Below are 17,723 nucleotides of genomic sequence, written 5' to 3'. Positions count from 1 at the left end.
CTCTCTTTTCATGAATCATTGCCTCATTATTTCCCGCCGTACGCACGCATATGCCTCTTCGATAGTGGGCAATGTATCTTAAAGGAGCAAATCTCTACTATCTTTGTCAAATGAATCATTAACACTGGCCAAAAATTCATATAAATCGATTTTGTTGTACTAGTCGATTATAAATGATAATATCATCTGAGTCTTTCATTAGGTTTGGATGTCTTCTGTCAATCTCTCCTTCCAAATTGTGATTCGCTTGTAGTAATATTTTTCAATTGGTTCTGTTCCTTGTTGAATTTTGATTGCTTTGACTATGAGATCGAATATTTGCAAGCCATCCCTCCCACTACTATACATGACTTCGATTCCCTTCCATACTGCCTTGGCTGTCGGAAAACCGAGATACTGATTCACCTAACCAGGATCTGTATTTTCAATTATCAATGAAACACATCCATTGGTTGTACTCTGGGTTGTTTTTTGGAAGTGGTGCAGTAGTGATGTGATTGAGTCGACCACGACCACTATTTGCCAAGTGCATCAGCCTGGACCACTTGGTATTATTCTGATTTGTTAATTTTTCGGAGATTGAAAGAGAGGTGTTGGTTATGGTTTTAGTGGGCTGTTTGTTGGTGTTTGACTTTTGAATCAGTTGCAAAAACTGACCCATTGTTATAGGTTGTTAGTGTAAAATGACCGCATTGGAATCATCCTCCATTTTACTCATTCTGTCAGGTACGTTTAGATCGAGTAGAAAGCCTTCTTGAATGATTTCTCCTCAGAAATGTTCTGGCCCTGTTTCTATGTTTAGGGGTTTAGGGGTTTTAATCTCTGTTTCTATGTTTTCGTATATCAAACTGATTACAATACTTGAGTTTATATACAAGAATGATGATCTAAGGTTTCCTTCATTACATTATTCTGTTTGATTATATTTCCCTAATTACAATATTCTGTTCTAATTATATTATTCTGCACATATTTGATTCGTTATTCTAACACTGATTGAACCATATAGTATTATAAAATGTGAGGTGTGGAGTCACTTTGTTATTATTTTTGCTCTCAAGTCTTGATTATGTGGAATTCATAACCAAATTAAAAGCATAAAAACTTACTCATTTGTTAAGATAAAGTAAGGTGAGTAGCTTAAAGAGTGAGCACTTATATTTATAAAATATTATTGGAAGGTGTAAGATGCACAACCACAAAAAATTAGGAGCTTTAATTGGAAGTTTTTATTAATTTTTGTTTATTTTCAACCATTAGTAATGTTTATGTTATAAAATGATTGCGTATATCCTTCCCCCAACCTTGCATAGGTGACCTTATTGATTTTTTTTAATTTTTTTAATTTATTTTTTTACTTTTGCAACATAACTAACAATTAAAAGTACAATGATGAATTATGATCTTCATTGTCCTAGGCTTCTTTGATTTCATTATAGAAGAGAGGAAGCTATGATCATAGAGGACTATAGTTGATGATAGAAGAGCCGATGTCTCTTTGAAAAGAGATGGTGATGAGGTAAGACTATTTACCCTGCCTTTATTTATTCTTGTTTTTCACATTGATTATTCTGCTTTAAATGTCCTTAGACTCTGATATTCTTAGAAGAGCATTGCAAGAGGGTGATTGCATTATGTAACATTAAATATTATTACCCATTTGTGTGTTGTCCCATATTGGAGAAAAAGGAGATGATATGACACTTTATATAAACTTTAGGGGTAATTCCTACTTATAATAATTGGTTTTAGTAGTAAACCTTGGATTTGTACATGTCGAAACCTATATTTTAACATAATCCGAGTTCAGTTCGTTGTTGGGTCTTATGACTTGACATTCTGTCTCATATGTAAGGAGAGTGTTAAAGTGTCTATCATTACCCACGTATGAGTTAGTCCTACTCAACTCTAACAGATTCAAAATCAAATCTTAGGACCAAAATGCATTAACACTTTCCATGTTTGTGGTACTCTAATTAGTTTACTGTGTAGCTGATGATCTGTGCATATTCACTATCTGAATTTATGAATAGTGTGAATCATTTAGGTGTATAGTCTAGCTTTCGGTATAATTTTTCGGGGTCAGGTGATTCTCGGCTTTTTTATGTGCTTAATTTAACTGTCCAGTGCTGATCTTGATATTTTTTGGACCCTAGGCAAAAAAATTAAAAAGGGGCCCATGCAGAAGTAAAATTTAGGATTTTTCTCTAACTATGCATTGTATTATTTTTCTTTTTTCCATCACATTAATGTCAAATAAATGCAAAATTTAAGACCATATAATAATAACGTACAAAAATATAATTAAAGAACTGATTTTTGAAAATAAGGATTAAGTTAATTTGGGCCCTTTCATGAACTAGGCCCTGGGTGGTTACACTTTTTAAAATTACCCCTAGAAACAACCATATACCTATCAAATTTGTTTTGATTTTATCTGAATTGTGAAAATGGAGTCGGGTCAGGTCATATTCATGTCAGTCTCGTTGAATCTCTAAACATTGTGAGTGTGATGTTAGGTATTTGACTGACTGCAGGATGAAGAGAGAATAAAATATGGAGGATATGCAAGTAATTTAAGTGATGGGTCTATCTCAATCTTTTGTGACTGCAATGCTAAGGATGAACTAATTAGAAAGCAAGCCAGAATCGCAGAACAAGCACTAGCAGGTAGAAAAACGGGTTTACTATTTTACACTGATGCATTTTTACATTTGAATCATGAACATTACATTACAGATCAAAAGATGGCAGAAATAGAGGTGGCAAATCTTAATTTGGCGTTGGAGGGCTGCACGCAGGAGATAATTCTCTTCGTGTTGATGAGGAAATGACGGTGGATTTTGCGAAGGAAAAGAAAAGGTTGGAGGGTAAATTAGCTGAAGCTAACAAAAGGATTTCAAACATGTGAGCTGAAAATGCCAATTTGATGAAGGCCCTCTTGTACAAAGAGAAGTTGGTTCAAGATCTTGGTGAAGGAAAAGCAGATTTGGAGGCCGAAATTAGCATGCTAATATGTAGGCTTGATTCAGCTGAAACAGAGAATACTTTTCTAAAGTACGAATTTCGAGCTATCGAGAAGGAGAGGAAAAACAGCCAAAGATTAGAGTTGGAGAATGTGAAGCAAATCAGGAAGTGAGAAGCTGAATGCCAGAAGTTACAAAACCTAATTAGAAAAAGGCTGCAAGCTCCGACTAGTCCTTTGAATATGAAGGGATCAAGTCCGAGGATGGGCCCCATTGAGAAGGTAAGCGACGTTGGAGAGGAAAACACGATTTTGAAAGAGATGTTGGCTTTAACTGATGCATAACTACAGAGATGGAGAACTAAGTACGGGCAGATGACTTCTAAAGTAGCAGAACTTAAAAGCACAGCTTAATAAGCTTTCGGAAGCTGGCAACTCTATGCAATTAGCTATATCTGGTTAAGGACTTGGTAATCTTGATGATATACGTGATTCAGAGCCATTGGCTAATGCTTTATTTGGGGAACTTAAACAGTTCAGACAAGAAACGATTAAAAAATGAACCAGAACTCCAAATGTCTACCATAGTTATCGCAAGTACAAATGGTTCAGGGAATCCATTGCAAACAACCAGTCAAGAACCTGTTCCGGTTTCTGTAAACAACTGGAATTCCTGGCTGGATGTGATCTTAAAGGTTATCTTGGAGGAACATCAAACTTTGAAAAGAAATATTTATGAACTTGTGCAAGACATTAGAATTGCTTTGGGTTACTGTAGTCAACAATGTTGGGTCTTCTTAGATGCTTAAAAGCGGAATTTCAGGAAACACTTTCCTAACATCTATCTCAAGATCATAAACATAATCAGACACATGAATTATATAAAAGGATTAGTCTATATTACTTTTGTAGCGTGAAATCCAAAAAATTAATGCAATAAGATAATCTGGAGAGCCTCAAATGTTGCTCCTCTATTTAGTCTACCAGAATCAATTGAATACCAACGTCTGCTAGAACGGAAGAGATTGTTTCTCTTGCTTTTTCTGGTTTTTCAATGTTTTTTGCAAATGAGAATCATGGACAGAGAGAGTTTAAATAAATCTGTTTAATACTCACCCCATCATCCCACGTTTTCCATTACAAAACCTAGGTCACAAAAGAAACTGATTCTTTTGTTAACTTAATTAGATCACAAGCCCATACTCCTAATGTGCCTGAGTCATTTATCGTTCAATTGATTCTTTTGTAAGACCTTATAGGATTAATTATATTAGTCGTGGTCCAATTATTATTGACCCACCAATTATGTTTATTCTCTAGCAAGTAAATATAATTACTAATAATAACTAACTTTATTATCTTCATAAATATCCTATATATTTATATTTAGTAATTGTCGGAAATGTCTACGGACATATTCCTTCAATCTCCCACTTGTCCGAAGACAATTGCACAATTATAAATTCCTTAAGCCACTTAATGTGAAATTTGACAACACAGTGTTATTTCTCAAATTATGTTTCTTGATCTCTGAGTTCGAATTGTTCAACTAAGGATTAACCATTTAATCTTATTCCGCATGGCCATGCAATTTTCAATTCTCGCTCATCAAGAGGCCTACACACCAATCCTATCACATAGGAGGACTTATTCATTCTTGTATGACAATAACTCCCTCTCAATTCTTGGCCCACTTGATCACTGCCTTTATAGCCTCCTATTACAGCACGACGTTTAACAGCGTCAAGGTTAAACTAATTATTTCGTAGTGATTAAGGCATACTCATGTCTAAGGAATCCACTAAATATAAGGATTTGATTCTACCCTTTCGAATCAGATTAGGTCAAGTCTCAATGCATCAGGTATGCATCCATGTAATCGATTAAACATCTCTATGTTTCCATAGCCCATGGAACCGAGCTATCAATTAATTACATGCTAATCTTCAATAAACCACTTATGTCCAATTTAGTGATTTAGATTAGGGACATTAGATAAATTGTGATTTCAGTTCACTTATAGGGTTCCATTATCGAAACGTTTCCAATAATCCTATTGAAAACACAAATTATATGGACATTTTATTTAATACTAAACCAAGCAATTAAATAAGAAACAAACCATTTATATTATTGATAAACATTCCAGATATATGGTGAACAGAATTCTTTATAATTGCAAACATGAAGTAAACAACCTAAAGACATTCTCCTATATGCTTAAGCCCCATAGACCTAGTATGACTCTCATGCTTCAGCTGAGGGAGTGGTTTAGTGAACGGATCTGCTATGTTATCCGTGGTATCAACTCTACTTATTATTATATCCTGTCTTCCAACAATTTCTCGAATAAGATGGAATTTTCTTTCAACATGTTTAGATTTTTGGTGAGATCTAGGTTCCTTGGATTGAGCAATAGCACCTTCGTTATCACAATACAACTTGATGCCATTCTCAATGCTAGGAACTACACCCAGTTCACTAACGAACTTTTTAATCCAAACAGCCTCTTTTGCTGCTTCAGCTGCTGCTATGTACTCAGCCTCTGTTGTAGAATCTGCAACTGAACTCTGCTTGGAGCTCTTCCAGCTCACAGCTCCTCCATTCAGACAAAATATGAAACCAGATTGGGATCGGAAGTCATCTTTGTCAGTTTGGAAACTTGCATCAGTGTATCCAGTGACAAACAACTCATTAGCTCCGCCATATACCAGAAATTTATCCTTTGTCCTTCTCAAGTACTTGAGGATATTTTTTGCTGCTATCCAGTGTGCATCTCCTGGATTGGACTGGTAACTGCTGCACATACTCAAAGCAAATGCAACATCTGCTCGAGTACATATCATAGCATACATGATCGATCCTATTGCAGAAGCATAAGGAACATTATTCATACGCTTGAACTCTTCTGAACTCGATGGGCACATAGTCTTGCAAAGTTTAATGCCATGTTGCATAGGAATAAACGCTCTTTTGGAGTTTTCCATTTTGAACTTTGTGATAATCTTATCTATGTAAGTCTCTTGATTTAGTCCAATAAGTCTCCTCGATCTATCCCTATAGATCTTTATTCCCAGTATGTACTCAGCCTCTCCCAGGTCTTTCATGGAGAAATGACTTTTAAGCCATTGCTTGACCGACTCAAGTATGTTTTTGTCATTTCCAATGAGGAGTATGTCATTTACATACAGGACCAGAAAAGTGATATTACTCCCACTTAACTTCTTGTATACACAAGATTGCTCTTTATTTCTAAGAAAACCAAACTCTTTGACTGCCTCATCAAATCTAAGGTTCCAACTCCTTGATGCTTGCTTCAATCCATAAATGGATCTCTTAAGCTTGCATACCTTCCTTGGATTTTTCGGATCTTCAAAACCTTGTGGTTGTGTCATATACACATCCTCTTTTAAGAACCCATTCAAAAAGGCAGTTTTGACGTCCATTTGCCATATTTCAAAGTCATGAAAGGCAGCTATCGCAAGGATTATCCTAATGGATTTTAGCATGGCTACTGGAGAAAAAGTTTCATCATAGTCTATACCATGAATTTGTTTGAAACCTTTTGCTACCAACCTTGCTTTGAAAACACTAATGTTTCCATCCTTATCTGTTTTCAGTTTGAAAATCCATTTGCATCCAATGGGTTTTACCCCATCAGGCAGATCAACCAAGTCCCAAACTTGATTTTCAGACATGGAATCCATTTCAGATTTCATGGCTTCAAGCCATTTTTCGGAGTCAGGACTCTCCAAAGCATCTTTGTGACTAGTAGACTCTTCTGATTCTAATATGGTTATTTCAGAGTTTTCTGTCAAAAGGAAATCAATATATCTTCTTAACAGAATTATTTTCCTACTAGACTTACGTAGGGGAACAACAAGAGAATTTTTTGCCTCATTAGGTAGAGTGACTTCGCGTGGATTTTCTCCACTTGGGGCGGTAGGAGGTAAGTGTGTTGAATGCATTTCCTCCTAGGCATTATCATGTTGGGGCGCCTCTGATGAGGTGTTAAACTTATCCATTTGTTGCTCATCTCGAACTTCTTCGAGATATACATTACTCCCACTTGTTTTTCTAGAAATGAATTCCTGTTCTAGAAAAACACCATTGCGAGCAACAAATACTTTGTTTTCGCTTTGGTTGTAGAAGTAGTATCCCTTTGTCTTTTTTGGGTAACCCACAAAAAGACATTTGTCAGATTTAGGTGCTAGTTTATCAGATATTAAACGTTTTACATAAGCTTCGCAACCCCAAATCCTTAGAAAAGACAACTTCGGAACATTTCCCGTCCACATCTCATATGGTGTCTTTTCCACTGCTTTGGTAGGTGCTCTATTAAGTGTGAATGCAGCTGTATCCAATGCAAATCCCCAAAATGAAATAGGAAGATCAGCAAGACTCATCACTGATCGAACCATATCTAATAGAGTTCGATTCCTCCTCTTAGAGACGCCATTTAATTGTGGTGTTCCTGGTGGAGTCAATTGTGATAGTATGCCTCGATTTTTTAAATGATCATCAAACTCGTGAGACAAGTATTCACCACCACGATCGGATCGTAATGCTTTTATTTTCTTCCCAAGTTGGTTCTCTACTTCATTTTGAAATTCTTTGAACTTTTCAAAGGACTCCCACTTATGTCTCATGAGGTAAACATATCCATATCTGCTTACATCATCAGTAAAGGTTATAAAGTAGCTGTAACCACCCCGAGCCACGGTACTCATAGGTCCACATACATCAGTATGTATGAGAGCTAAGAGGTCATTGGCCCTTTCACTTGTACCTGTGAAAGGTGACTTTGTCATTTTTCCCATCAAACAAAACTCACAAACACCAAATGATTCAAAATCAAATAATTTTAGAATTCCATCTTTACGAAGTTTCTCTATGCGTTTTGAACTTGTGTGGCCTAATCGACAATGCCATAGGTAAGTGGGGTTTGAATCATTTGTTTTACGTTTCTTGCTATCTATGTTATAGATGTGAGTTTCTAAGTCTAGCACATACAACCCATTTAATAATTTAGCTGAAACATAGAACATATCAGTTAAATACGCAGAACAACAATTATTCTTAATAGTAAATAAAAAACCTTCCGTGTCCAAAACCGGAATTGAAATAATGTTCTTGGTGATGGCAGGAACATAATAACAATTATTTAGTTCTAAAATTAAACCAGAGGGTAATGTCAAAATATAAACTCCTACAGCTAAAGCAGCAACTCTTGCTCCATTGCCGACTCGGAGATCCACCTCACCTTTGCTCAAGCTTCTACTTCTTTTTAGACCCTACACATTACTGGTAATGTGAGATCCACAGGCAGTATCAAATACCCAAGAAGCAGAAGTAGCCAAATTAATTTCAATAACATATATACCTAAAGATGACGCACCAGACCTTTTTTCTTCCAGATAGACGGGGCAGTTACTCTTCCAATGGCCAATCTTATGGCAGTGGTAGCACTCATGTAGTGCTGCTACTTTAGCCTTTGGAGTAGCCTTTGGTTTGGAGGAGTCATTAGTGGCAACTACCTTTCCATTGCCATTCCATTTAGGAGCCTTTTTCTTCTTGAACTTTTTATTCTTTCTGACCATGAGCACATCTTTCAGTGCAGGTTCAGTGGGTAAGCTCCTTTCAGCCTGAACAAGCATACCATGCAATTCTGGCAAGGTTGCTTCCCCTCCTTGCATATAAAAATTTAACCTGAAAGCATCAAAAGTTTCTGGCAAGGATCTGATTACAATATCAGTGGCCAGCTCTTTGGGATAAGGAAAACCCAACTTTTCCATGACTTGAAAATGTCCTATTAAGGCGAACACATGGGGTCCGACGGGTTTTCCCTTGCCCAGTTTGCATTCCAAAAGTTTACAATTAGCTTCAAATCTCTCTAATCGAGCATTCTTTTTGAACATTGTTCTAAGTTGCTGGATTATTGTGTAGGCATCAAGATTGTTGGGTCTCCTTAGATGCTTAAAAGCGGAATTTCAGGAAACACTTTCCTAACATCTATCTCAAGATCATAAACATAATCAGACACATGAATCATATAAAAGGATTAGTCTATATTACCTTTGTAGCGTGAAATCCACAAAATTAACGCAATAAGATAATCTGGAGAGCCTCAAACGTTGCTCCTCTAATTAGTCTACCAGAATCAATTGAATACCAACGCCTGCTAGAACGGAAGAGATTGTTTCTCTTGCTTTTTCTGGTTTTTCAATGTTTTTTGCAAATGAGAATCATGGACAGGGAGAGTTTAAATAAATCTGTTTAATACTCACCCCATCATCCCACGTTTTCCATTACAAAACCTAGGTCACAAAAGAAACTGATTCTTTTATTAACTTAATTAGATCACAAGCCCATACTCCTAATCTGCCTGAGTCATTTATCGTTCAATTGATTCGTTTGTAAGACCTTATAGGATTAATTATATTAGTCGTGGTCCAATTATTATTGACCCACCAATTATATTTATTCTCTAGCAAGTAAATATAATTACTAATAATAACTAACTTTATTATCTTCATAAATATCCTATATATTTATATTTAGTAATTATCGGAAATGTCTACGGACATATTCCTTCAAGCAAAGCACAGCAAATGACAGCTTTGAAATCCATGGTCTTTTGACATGGGAATCTTTAGATTTTACTCCCCAGAGAATTCAAGAAGGATCTCAATGGAAGATTGAAACAGTTTGGATACTAAAAAAGCTTCATTTTCACAGGAGAAGAAAATGAGGCATTTGGATTTTGAGGAGTCTAAAAATGAAAATCAGAGGGATCTTGACTCCCCAAATCGTCATATTACATTAGTCCAAATGATAGTACTTCAATCTGCAGTGCAGGAAGAGAAGCGACAACACATGACCGAAGAGATTGAAGCGCTGAGGAACCAGCTTGAAGAAGCAAAGCAAAGCAAAGCATTGAAAGCTTACAAAGAGAATAGAATCTCTAAAGGAATCAAAAGGGCTTATTGAGGAACAAGTAGAAAATCAGCGGTTGATAAATGAAGATCTTGATACACATCTTATAGTTGCAAAAGCCAAATTAAATGAAATTCTTCACAAAGTATCATCCTTAGAGGTAGAATTGGAGGATAAGAATAGCTGCTGAAAGAAGTGTGACTTATTAGTCATATGATTAGATAACAATTAAAGAGTGGAAGAATTTGGTCTTAAAGGTTAAAGTAACAAACTAAGTTTACTAGAGCTTAAGCATGCTATTTTGAGTAGTAATGGGCACTCCAATTCATGAAGTAGTACACACTCTCATTGTGTGCACAAAACAAAGCATGGAGTGTGTCAAATGGGTTTGTCATTGATAAATAAGGCAATGTACTACAAACAAGCCATGGGAGACGATAGGGGACATTGAAGACTGTAAAACAAGCTAAAAAGGACTGTCAGACGCATGCCTGTACCTCTGCTTGACCTGCCACTCGACCAAGGTCACTCGAGCAGAAGGTCGAGCGAAGCTACTGCTTCCCTTTTTCGTGAATCTTCTCATTGCTGCTGCTGTCCCATATGTCCCTCCTTTGTCTATATATTGTTGTAGTACTATAATGTATTGTGTAGTGCCAAGCCAAGAGCTTGACCCTCCCATTCTTTATCTTTACCATACTCTCCTTAATTCTTTACTCAATGTAATGCTCACACAGACAAACTCCATTGATAGTAATTCCTTTTAAATTGTAATGAGCTCTCAAGCTCTTGTATCCTTTAACCATATAATGATACACTAGTCTTGGATGGTGGCTGTAGCGTCATTAATGATGAACCACCTTAAATCTTGGTGTTATGTTTACATTACTTTTATTGCTTAAATCACCTTAATACTTGCATATAACCATGGTTCATCAGTGCACCTTCAAGCCATGATCATTAACCATTCATGCCACCTTTAGGCCCATAGAACCGCATTCGTTAGCCTACTTTAACAGCTGTTGTGAATTATTAGAAGCAATATGCCTTGAGCTTCAGCTTCAGCTTGAAACGTAAGAAAAATTCTTTTTTTTTTCTCCCAAGTGGATTTACTTAAATTGTAGAAAGATGTAAAGAAAAGAACACTCAATCTGATTTAATAACGTATCATTCCTGGAGTAGGCCCTCAAGAAAGGGATCTTTGGCAAATGATACTGATCAATTGGCAAACACACTGAAAACTGTTGAGCCATTTTTTCAAACTCGAAATTTCACTTTTATGGCCTGTTTGAAACGATTGTTGTAAGAAAGATATTTAATATAGATTTTTATGAAATTATCATGTTATTTTTGTAGTAGCAAAACTTTGATAATAAAGTTTATTTTTTACAATTTTCAATTACCACCTAATATAACATTTACATATGGTAATACATTAAAAAGAATTTTGTGAAGAAAATGAGATAAAAGAACAAGCATGACCATTTTAACTTGTCAAGAGATATTTTTATTAAAACAACAAACCATGATGTCCAGCGTTCTACTTTACGTGATCGTATGATGGGAGAGTAAATTAAGTAGCAATGGAGATGACTCTGATAAACAAATTGTGAGCTGTAGTGATTTCAATGCTCTGCCACCTCCTCCAGGGCTAAAGGCTCAATCTCTTGAACAACTAAACACTTTGGCTCTTGTGCCGAGTAAAACGTCACGTACAGGATATATATGGTTTTATCACAAAACTGTTCCTCAGAAGGAAGAAAAAAAGCAGCAAGATGAAGAATGATTCATTGAAGCGCATCTCAAGCACCTTGACGAAACAAAGGGATTTCTAGTTAGTGGTATGATCTTTTACTATTTTCTATTTTTCACAAACCTTTGTTTATGGAGTCTATTTGTTGCATGCTAGTATTTAGAGATTGAACTAGGTATATGTGTCAGACGAAGGAATTTAGTACAGTATATATATGTTAGAGTTTGATCCCAACAAACCAAAAAAGAACACAATAAAGATTAAAAACAAAGATTGCAAAACAAGAGAAAGAACACAAAATTTGGGAGGTGGAGAAATGATGCCTGTATGGGCTTGAATCCTTCAAGAAGACAATAAACTTGGCCAAGAACGTTGCAAAGACTGATTGATTCACAATGGGACGCACACACTACAATCCTTCTGTTTGATAACAAACAAGGAGGTTGGTCAGGGCAACTCTAAAGAGTGCCCCTTGTACCGTGGATAGAGACAAATAATCCACACTGGATTGCTTGGCCTCTTCCTCACACTCCAATTGAAAGAAACTCTCTCAATCTTTGTGGAATTAACCTGAAAAGATCACTTTGCTTTGACTCACAAAGGCTCCTCACAGAAGAGTAATTGAAACAACAATTACTTGAAGAAAAAACTCAAATGATTAATCTGAACTGTGTTGATACAAAGAGGTTAGCCCTTTTTATAGGGTTCTACCGGCTAAAATAAGATTCCTAACGGTCATACTACTTCTATGCTCAAGTATCAAGCGCGTGTTTTACAAGCATTCGAAACAGAAATCAAAAATATCCTAATTCTTCTAAGTATCAGCTGCATTCCAGAATTGGCGAACTAGGGACCTTGCAGCTTATTTTGTGGCTTCTGTGAGTACCACCAATAATGTCCTTGGCTTGGCTTCTTGGTCCATGTATAGAGATGTCGTTTCCCAAGTTTTCACGTTCACCCACATAGTAGATTGGGTTCTCCATGCTGTGCAAGGTAGGCTGCTCAGCAGTTTGTTGTTCTACTATCTGCTGGTCTTGGTGTAAGCTGCTGCCTTGCTTGCATGTTGCTGTGAGGTTTATTCTTGATTCCTCTTGCCTTTGTTCTCCTTTGATGCTTGATTTTGGTCTGGATTGGAGTTGGCCTTCTTGGATTGTCACGCTCAAATCAGAATGCAAGTCAGTAGCCATGCTCAAATCAGAATGTAAGTCAGTAGTCCTTAGTTCAGTAGGTTGGTGAGTCTTGGCTTCTTGACTTGTCTTAGCTCGTGTCTGGTCCATATTTGGATCATTCTCTCTTTCTTCAAGCAGAATTGTCCCCAATTCTGTGTTGCCTTCATATTTGCTTAAGTCACCGATGTTAAATGTGTCAGAAATGCCATAAGTGTGTGGGAGGGGTATCTTGTATGCGTTGTCTCCAATATTTTTTTGTATTTTAAATGGGCCATCAGCTCGTGGAAGTAGTTTATTTTGTCGGTATTTAGGGAATCTATCCTTCCTCAAATGTATCCACACTAAATCTCCCTGTTGCAACTCCTTGTGTTTAATGCCTTTGTTTGCTTTGCTGCTGTACCTTTCGTTTGCTTTGATGATGTTTCATTTGATTTTTTCATGAAGCTGGAGCATCGTTGTGGCTTGTTGTTTAGCATCTTGATGGTACCTACAATGAATTAGAAGATCAATTAGTGATATAGGCATTAAAGGGTTCACTCCATATATACTTTCAAAAGGAGAATGCTTTGTGGTTAAACTTGAACTTATATTATAGGCAAACTCTGCGTGGCACAATTTTAGGTCCCAATCCTTAGTATTTGTTTTAATAAGGGTCCTAAGGAGTGTGCCTAATGTTCTATTTGTAACCTCTGTTTGACCATCTGTTTCGGGATGGTGTGAGGTGCTAAATAGTAACTTAGTGCCAAGCAGTCTCCACAGGGTGTTCCAAAAGGAACTTAAAAATTTACTATCCCTATCCGATACAATTGTTCGAGGGACCCCATGCAACCGTATAACTTCTCCAAAGTACAATTTTGCCACATTATTAGCATCATCTACTTTATGACATGCAATGAAGTGAGCCATTTTTGAGAATCGGTCTACAACTACCATAATGGCATCCTTTCCTCGTTGAGTTCGACGTAAGGCTACTATAAAGTCAATGCTAATGTGTTCCCATGGTTTGTCTGCAACAGGTAAAGGTTTGTATTCCCCGTTATGGAAAGTAAATTTAGCTTTGACACAAGTTTCACATTTTGAGATATACTTCCCTATGGTGCCTAACATTTTAGGCCAATAGAAGTGTTGTGCAACCATGTCTAGAGTTTTTTGTATACCAAAATGACCACCAAGAGCACCTTCATGTACTTCTTTTACCAAAAGCAACCTTATAGGTGATTTAGGAATGCAAAGTCTATTTCCTTTAAACATAAAACCATCTTCTACATGAAAAAGTCCTTTAGGTGTAGACTGACATTCTAAGTATAGTTCTTTAAGGTCATCATCTTCTAAATAAAGAGGTTTAATCATTTCAAAACCTAATATTTTTGCTTCTAATATGGACAACAAATGATGTTTCCTACTTAGGGCATCTGCAACAATATTGGCTTTTCCTGTTTTGTACTTAGCCACAAAATTAAATGTTTGCATGAATTCAAACCATTTAGCATGTCTTGGGTTCAATTTCTTTTGTCCATTTATGTATTGAAGCGATTCATGATCAGAATGTAACACAAAAGGTTGAATTTTTAGGTAATGCATCCAATGTTCTAAGGCTCTAATCATGGCATAGAATTCCTTATCGTAAGTGGAATAGTTTAACCTGCTTTGATTTAATTTTTCACTAAAAAGTGCAACAGGTCTCCCCCCTTGTGTAAGAACAGCTCCAATGCCTTTGCCACTAGCATCACATTTAACCTCAAAAGGTTGTGTGAAGTCGGGTAACTTAAGAATAGGTGCTTTACACATAGCTTCTTTGATTTGTTCAAAGGCCTTTTGTGCCCCTTGTGTCCATTGAACTTCTCTCTTTTTTTGTGCATTCAGTTATTGGGGCCATGATGGAACTAAAGTTATGGATAAATCTTCTGTAAAAAGAAGCCAATCCATGAAATGGTCTTATTTGGGTGATACTATTAGGTGTTGGCCAATCCTGGATAGCCTTTATTTTCTTTGGATCTTCTTTTACCCCTTCTCTATTGATGATGAATCCTAGGAAACTAATTTCTTGACTTAGAAAGTGGCATTTTTCTAGTTTTCCATACAATCTTTGTTCCCTAAGGACCTTGAAAACTAACCTTAAATGCCTAAAGTGTTCTTCTAATTCCTTGCTATATATCAAAATATCATCTAAGTATACTACCACAAATTTCCCTAAGAATGGTCTGAGAATCTCGTTCATTAATCTCATAAAGGTACTTGGGGCACCGGTAAGTCCAAATGGCATGACAAGCCATTCATACAATCCATATTTTGTTTTAAATGCTGTCTTCCATTCGTCTCCCTCCTTCATTCGTATTTGATGATACCCACTTCTCAAATCTATCTTACTAAACCACTGTGTCCCTGTGAGTTCATCTAACATGTCATCTATACGAGGAATAGGAAACCTATACTTGATTGTGATGTTATTCACACTTCGACTATCAATGCACATACACCATGTCCCATCCTTCTTAGGTACTAACAAGGTTGGTACAGCACAAGGACTGATACTCTCTCTAACATACCCCTTGGCCAAAAGTTCATCCACTTGTTTTTGTAATTCTAAGGCTTCTTGGGAATTTGTCCTATATACTATCTTGTTTGGAATTTGTGATCCTGGTATTAGGTCGATTTGATGTTCTATTCCCCTCAAAGGTGGTAGCCCCTCAGGTAGTTCTTGTGGAAAAACATCACTAAATTCTTCTAATAATTCTAAGACCCTAGGATGGTATTGATCTTGATTCTCACTTACTTCCTTAGTGAATAAAAATAGTAGCTCCCCTCCTTCTTTAATTTCCTTGTGGAACTCTCCTTTGCTCATAATGAAACTTACCTTCTTTTGCTTAGTTGGTGTGAGACTGATTTTATATGGTGGCAAGGGTATGAGGTCTTTTAATTTTCCTTCATGCCTAATAGTGTAGATATTGGTGAAGCCATTGTGTATTGAGTGTCTATCATGATGCCAAGGTCTTCCCAATAATATGTGGCATGCACTCATATCCAAAACATCACATAGTATCGCATCATGATATGAACCTATGGAGAAGTTAATCAAACATTGCTTCTTTACAAAACCCTCAGCCTTGCTAACAAACCATCTTAGTTTATAAGGGTTAGGGTGGTTTTGTGTGTGTAGGTTTAGATCCTGAACTAGCTGTGCACTCACACAATTAGTCTCACTTCCCCCATCAATTATTAGGTCACATACCCTATCCTTAATTCTGCACTTTGTTTGAAATATACTCTCTCTTTGGTCTGACTTTTTCCCTTTGGGTGTAGCATGAAAATTCCTTCTTATTAGCAAATGGTAACTTCCTTCCTCAGGGTATAGTTGCTCTCTGGCCTCTGCATCTGACTCTTCACCCTCAGTCTCCCCTGGTTCTGTCCTCTGTAATGTTCCTAGGTTGGTCAAAACATAAGAGCCTTCTGGTTCATCAGTAGGTCTGGGGGGTATTATGACTTCTTCCTTCCCATCCCTAGCCACAAGAATAGCTCTAGGTCTCCTCTCTCTATCATTAATCTCAGTCCATTCTATGTTAGTAAAATCTCTTATATTAGGGCAATCTCTTTTGATATGACCATGGCCATGGCACTTAAAGCATACAATGTCTTTCATAGGTACATTTGGCTGGTCTCTAGGTCTACTAGGTGTTGTGGTGTTGGCACTATTGTTGATTCTGTTGGTGCCTATGCCTATATTCCCTAAACTGCTACTGGTGGTGTTGGTTTTGGAAGAAACAGATCTGTAGGGCTGTGCATATGTGTTCTTTTTCCTCGAATATTTCTCATATGTAAGGGCACTATTACATGCTATGTCAAATGTTAGGTGTGGTATGATTTCAAGCTTTTCCCTTAGGTCTTCCCTTAACCCTTCAATGAATTTCCCTACTTTCATTTCTTCTGGCTCATTAATGTCACATAGGACAGCAAGTTTTTCCCACTCTTGAATATAATCTGCTACAGACTTGCTACCTTGCCTAAGTGTGCTCCATTGTACATAAAGTTGTTGTTTATAGGATGAAGGCACATATTTTCTCCTAAGATGTTTCTTCAATTTACCCCAAGTATTGATCCTCTCTCTGTTTTCCCTCCTCCTTTGTTTCTGTACCCCTTCAAGCCAAATGGCTGCCGGTTTATTCATTTTGATCTTAGCCAGCTTGTATTTCTGTTCTTCAGGTGTGTCCTTGAACTCAAAATATCTCTCTAATTCAACCTCCCAATCTAAATATTCCTCAGGGTTATGGGTGGTTCCTGCAAATTTAGACACATCAATTCTCATGGTTCTATCCTCAGTGTTCCTTCCATGATGTTGTGCAGGTATGTTCCCTTCTTGTTGGTTAATGGCTAACCTAGCTACAGTTTGTGAGAGTTGTTGGATAGCTAAGGCCATTTCAGCAAATTTTTCATCAGTGTTCATGGTTTTCTTATAGCTACTAAACAGAACTGTGGTCACAGCTCAATTCCCAGCACAACAATTGATGATGCACAAACCAAAACAAAATGTCAACAAAAATGTAATAATATGTGTTGTAAGCAATGAGAATTTCAGTTTTATAGATGTAAGGGTTATATCTGAATGGGAGTTGATATAAGACAATGCAAAATTAAAATCTACACAAAAATCAAACAACTTAATGCAGCAGACAATGACTAAAACTTCAAATGTACAATAATCCAGAAACTTTGTATGGAGATGTTCAATACCTTTTGTCAGCAGTGAGAACTCAGCAGGAAGTGCTTGGATTTTGGAATTGTTGCACCAAAATCTTTTAACTATGATCAATTTTAACCAAACATATAGAAAGTAGAACAAATTTGCTACTAACAAAAAGATCACCACAGCAAGTTTTCAGGGCAAAAATGGAGGAACAAACAGAAACAA

General features: G+C 36.7%; 1 protein-coding gene and 1 pseudogene across 1 annotated transcript; one reads left to right on the top strand and one right to left on the bottom strand.

Moving 5' to 3' along the window:
• Positions 1-683: 683 nt before the first annotated feature.
• Positions 684-11,239, top strand: LOC130805618 (uncharacterized; annotated as a pseudogene).
• A 3,385-nt stretch (positions 11,240-14,624) lies between these two features.
• LOC130805617 (uncharacterized) lies at positions 14,625-17,258 on the bottom strand. The gene is made up of 2 exons (XM_057670401.1): positions 15,100-17,258; positions 14,625-14,967 (listed from the first exon to the last, which is right to left on the bottom strand). Exons 1-2 carry the CDS (start codon positions 17,256-17,258, stop codon positions 14,625-14,627), a joined length of 2,502 nt encoding a protein of 833 aa, XP_057526384.1.
• Between the last annotated feature and the right edge of the window lie 465 nt (positions 17,259-17,723).

The sequence above is a fragment of the Amaranthus tricolor genome, chromosome 2, assembly GCF_026212465.1.
Source record: "Amaranthus tricolor cultivar Red isolate AtriRed21 chromosome 2, ASM2621246v1, whole genome shotgun sequence".
NCBI lineage: Eukaryota > Viridiplantae > Streptophyta > Magnoliopsida > Caryophyllales > Amaranthaceae > Amaranthus > Amaranthus tricolor.
The sequence above is the reverse complement of the archived record's forward strand: the minus strand, read 5'-3'. Positions and strand labels throughout refer to the sequence as shown.